The sequence below is a fragment of the Symphalangus syndactylus genome, chromosome 16, assembly GCF_028878055.3.
Source record: "Symphalangus syndactylus isolate Jambi chromosome 16, NHGRI_mSymSyn1-v2.1_pri, whole genome shotgun sequence".
Lineage (NCBI taxonomy): Eukaryota > Metazoa > Chordata > Mammalia > Primates > Hylobatidae > Symphalangus > Symphalangus syndactylus.
In genome coordinates this window covers 15,277,125-15,280,205 of record NC_072438.2, presented here as the reverse complement: position 1 = coordinate 15,280,205, position 3,081 = coordinate 15,277,125, and the positions used below count along the sequence as shown (strand labels likewise).

Genomic DNA, 3,081 nt, shown 5'->3' with positions numbered 1-3,081 from the left:
CACGCACTCTATATCGCAATTCCTTGTTTCCATTTCTGTCCCACACCTTCACCCCATCCATGTCTTACCTTTACGTTCCTAGTGCCTTGGATAGGATATGAAGCACGTTACATTCCCACTACTTGACTAAACACACTTCCGCTGCTGAAAAGCAGGGGCTTGGCCCAGAGGATGGCCGAAAGTTTTTCTCTTCAGAACTGAGTGTTCTGTCAGCTCATCTCCATAGCACCTTCCAGAAATAATTCTCCCTCTTGGTTAAAGGCTCTTGGTAAGCCTTTAACTACAAGCAGTTCAACCTCATTTGATGACATTCAACGAAGAACATCCATTTCAAACAAATTTGTTTATGATTCTTTTATTAGCACACACAGGAGGGGCTTTGGTCATGTGAACAAAAAATTTATTTCTTAAAAAAGGCTTTTTAGGTTTTTGTTTTTCAAGGCAAATTAACACTTATTATACGTTTGACTTTGACCTCCAATCTGACAGGTCTACTACGCTGATGAACTGGAAGAGACTTTCCAGGCCCTGATAATGTCTTTTCCTTTCTCCGGCCTCTTAAAGCTCTCTGTAGACTGTCTCTTCGATGCCATTCTCTGATGCCCCTATAATGTGTGAGGGTATTACAATTGTCTCTATTCAAACTGCCTCGTCATAAAAGGTCAGCTATGTTGTCTAAATCGACTCACCTGACAGGTTACACAATATATATCAGACAATGTGCCACAAAACATAGCTCTCCTCTTTTGTCTCACAGAGGAACTAAAGTTCCAAAATATATACAAAACCATCTTCCATCTCCAACTGTCTTCTCATTCTTCCCAGCTTTATGCAAAGCAGTCTCATTAATACATTCTTCACCAGGCTCAACCAAGTAGTGTAGTGTCTTCCATTGCACCTCTAAAGTTGGAAGATTCTGATCCCAAGTCTTGAAGTGTTCCAAAAAACAACCAGGTCACAAAGGTAACAGCAAAATACAAGGCCATGCCCGACATTTCAAAAACACAGCGAAGTAACAAGAATAAACGTGACCACGAAAACAACTTAATTAAGCCCCATTTCTCTTCTGAGAGTATTTCTTCGACAAAAGTTATATTTCCAGAACCAAACACATTTGGTGATCTAAATCCACATCGAGGTCATCAATCACTGACCATAAGGGAGACTGTTACATGGGGGTAAAAAACATACAAAACAGAGAAAATGACAAGCTGTTTCAGTTTCCTCAAGGTGTCAGTTCATCCTTACCAGTTGACTACAGTCCTCAGCTGTGAACCTAAAGCACAATTGGGAGAAATTTACCATGAAGACATTGACTCTCAAAGTTCCATATCCTGATGTTAAAAATAAATGTGAACCACCCAGAAGAATGCCACTTCTTTGAGACACGGTCCTCTGACAGACCTCATAGAACAATCTGGAAATTTCAGGTAATGGCCTCTGGCTTTACTCTTTATTTCTCTTTCCCTGCGTTCTCAGCCTGCGTTCCACTGTGCTCTACGGCCTACGTCTTCCTTGGCTTTCCCCAAACTCCCTTAGTGCCTAGACAGGTCTACTTCTGGCGACTGCCCTATTAGAATTGACTTTCATGTTTCACAAAAACAAACCCGAAGTTACCGTTATTTTTCTCTAATTACCAGTGTGGGAGGGAGAGGCCACAAAAAAACGGTATACTAACACCTAACAAAACCAGCACGCATTCTTTCCTCTTGACCCCAACTTTGTTCCCAATGCTCAATTTTTGATGCAATAAAATGGGGGATGCAGGTCTAGAACATAACTTTTTACAGGGCGCGGTTTAACCATGCTTAGGGCGACTACTGAGTTCCATCCAAGTTCCAGCTAGTTTCCGACCTTACCACCGATCTCCTCCTTCAAGAAGACTCGCTTCTCTCTATTCGCCAGACGAGTTCGACCAGCATCTCTGCCATCTTCGCAATCTCCTTGGCTTTCTCCTCAGCCTTCTCGCACAACTCCGACACTCTCTCGTCAGCTTCGCCACTTGGGTGCTGCACGTGATTGAGGGCGCTCTCCTCCGAGGCCTCCACCTGCGTTTTGATCTGGATAAGCATATTGTCCATCTCCCACAGCTTGCTCCTGGTCCGCAGGTACGCCCGCCCGTGCTCGCGTATAAGAGACGCGATGTCCTCGCGCATCTCGTTGATGACCGGCAGCAGGAACTGCTCGAAATCCTCCTCGGGCTCTAGCACCTCCACTTCCTCAGGCGCTTCCACCTCGTCTATGTCCAGGGGCCGCATCTCTTCCTGCCGTTTCTTCAGTACCGCAGTAGGGGCGTTCTTCTCACCGGAACCCCCCAGGAACTGGAGATCAGCAGTTACTGCTGGAGGCTGAGCGACCCACACGCTTTGTCAATTGTACTCCCGAATTATCTTTTTTTTTTTTTTCTTCCTTTTAATTGTAAGCCTTTCGCTTCACAACTCTGTGGGAAGAATCGCCGTGGATGCACACAGCGAAGCGGCCTACAAAATGGAGTCGCGGCCGTCAACTCGCCCTCGGCCTTTTTGCGGCCTTTTCACGACAGAGCCAGGCCCCTTTACGGTCACGCCTTCGGCAAGACCTGGTAGCGGGCGCGCGCACGTAAAGTGGCCTCGGGCGCGCGCACGTCCATCACCAGCTGCTTCCCGGCGCCCCGCCTCGCCCTCTAATTTAGATCGGTGGCGGCAGGTTTGTTCGCGTCTTCATCTAAAGCTTCCCTTCAGAGGGCTTTTACTTTTATTATTTTTTTTTAAGTAAAAGTGACCCTCCCTTCCCTATATTTGAATAAGACTGGCTGGCGTTCACAGCGCTTACTAAGCATGCACAAGCTTGAATTAATTTATATGAATTCACTTAGCCCTCACAACGAACCTATAAGAGAGGTAAAAACCGGGCTAAAAGTCGTGATTTGAGCCCAAAGCAATGTGGGTCCACAGTCCCTGCTCACTGTTCTAGAATGGAACCCGTCCTTCTGTCCTCCCCACCCCTGGCTCATACTTTTGTCCTGGGGGGAACTTCTCTCGCCGCCTTGGGTGGTTCTGGCCCGTGGTTTTTGGTCTCTCTTCGCCAGTCTGTAAGGTCTTC

General features: G+C 46.5%; 1 protein-coding gene across 2 annotated transcripts; it reads right to left on the bottom strand.

Annotated features, from left to right (window-relative positions):
- Positions 1–339: 339 nt before the first annotated feature.
- On the bottom strand, positions 340–2,600 carry MRFAP1L1 (Morf4 family associated protein 1 like 1). Of its 2 annotated transcripts, none has more exons than XM_055246037.2 (2): positions 1,860–2,600; positions 340–1,276 (listed from the first exon to the last, which is right to left on the bottom strand). In XM_055246037.2, the coding sequence occupies exon 1, from the start codon at positions 2,256–2,258 to the stop codon at positions 1,875–1,877; it is 384 nt and encodes a 127-aa protein (XP_055102012.1). In that variant the 5' UTR covers positions 2,259–2,600; the 3' UTR covers positions 340–1,276; positions 1,860–1,874. The 2 variants fall into 2 exon arrangements, with proteins under 2 accessions (XP_055102012.1, XP_055102013.1); XM_055246038.2 differs by having other exon boundaries at positions 1,855–2,517.
- Positions 2,601–3,081: the final 481 nt, after the last annotated feature.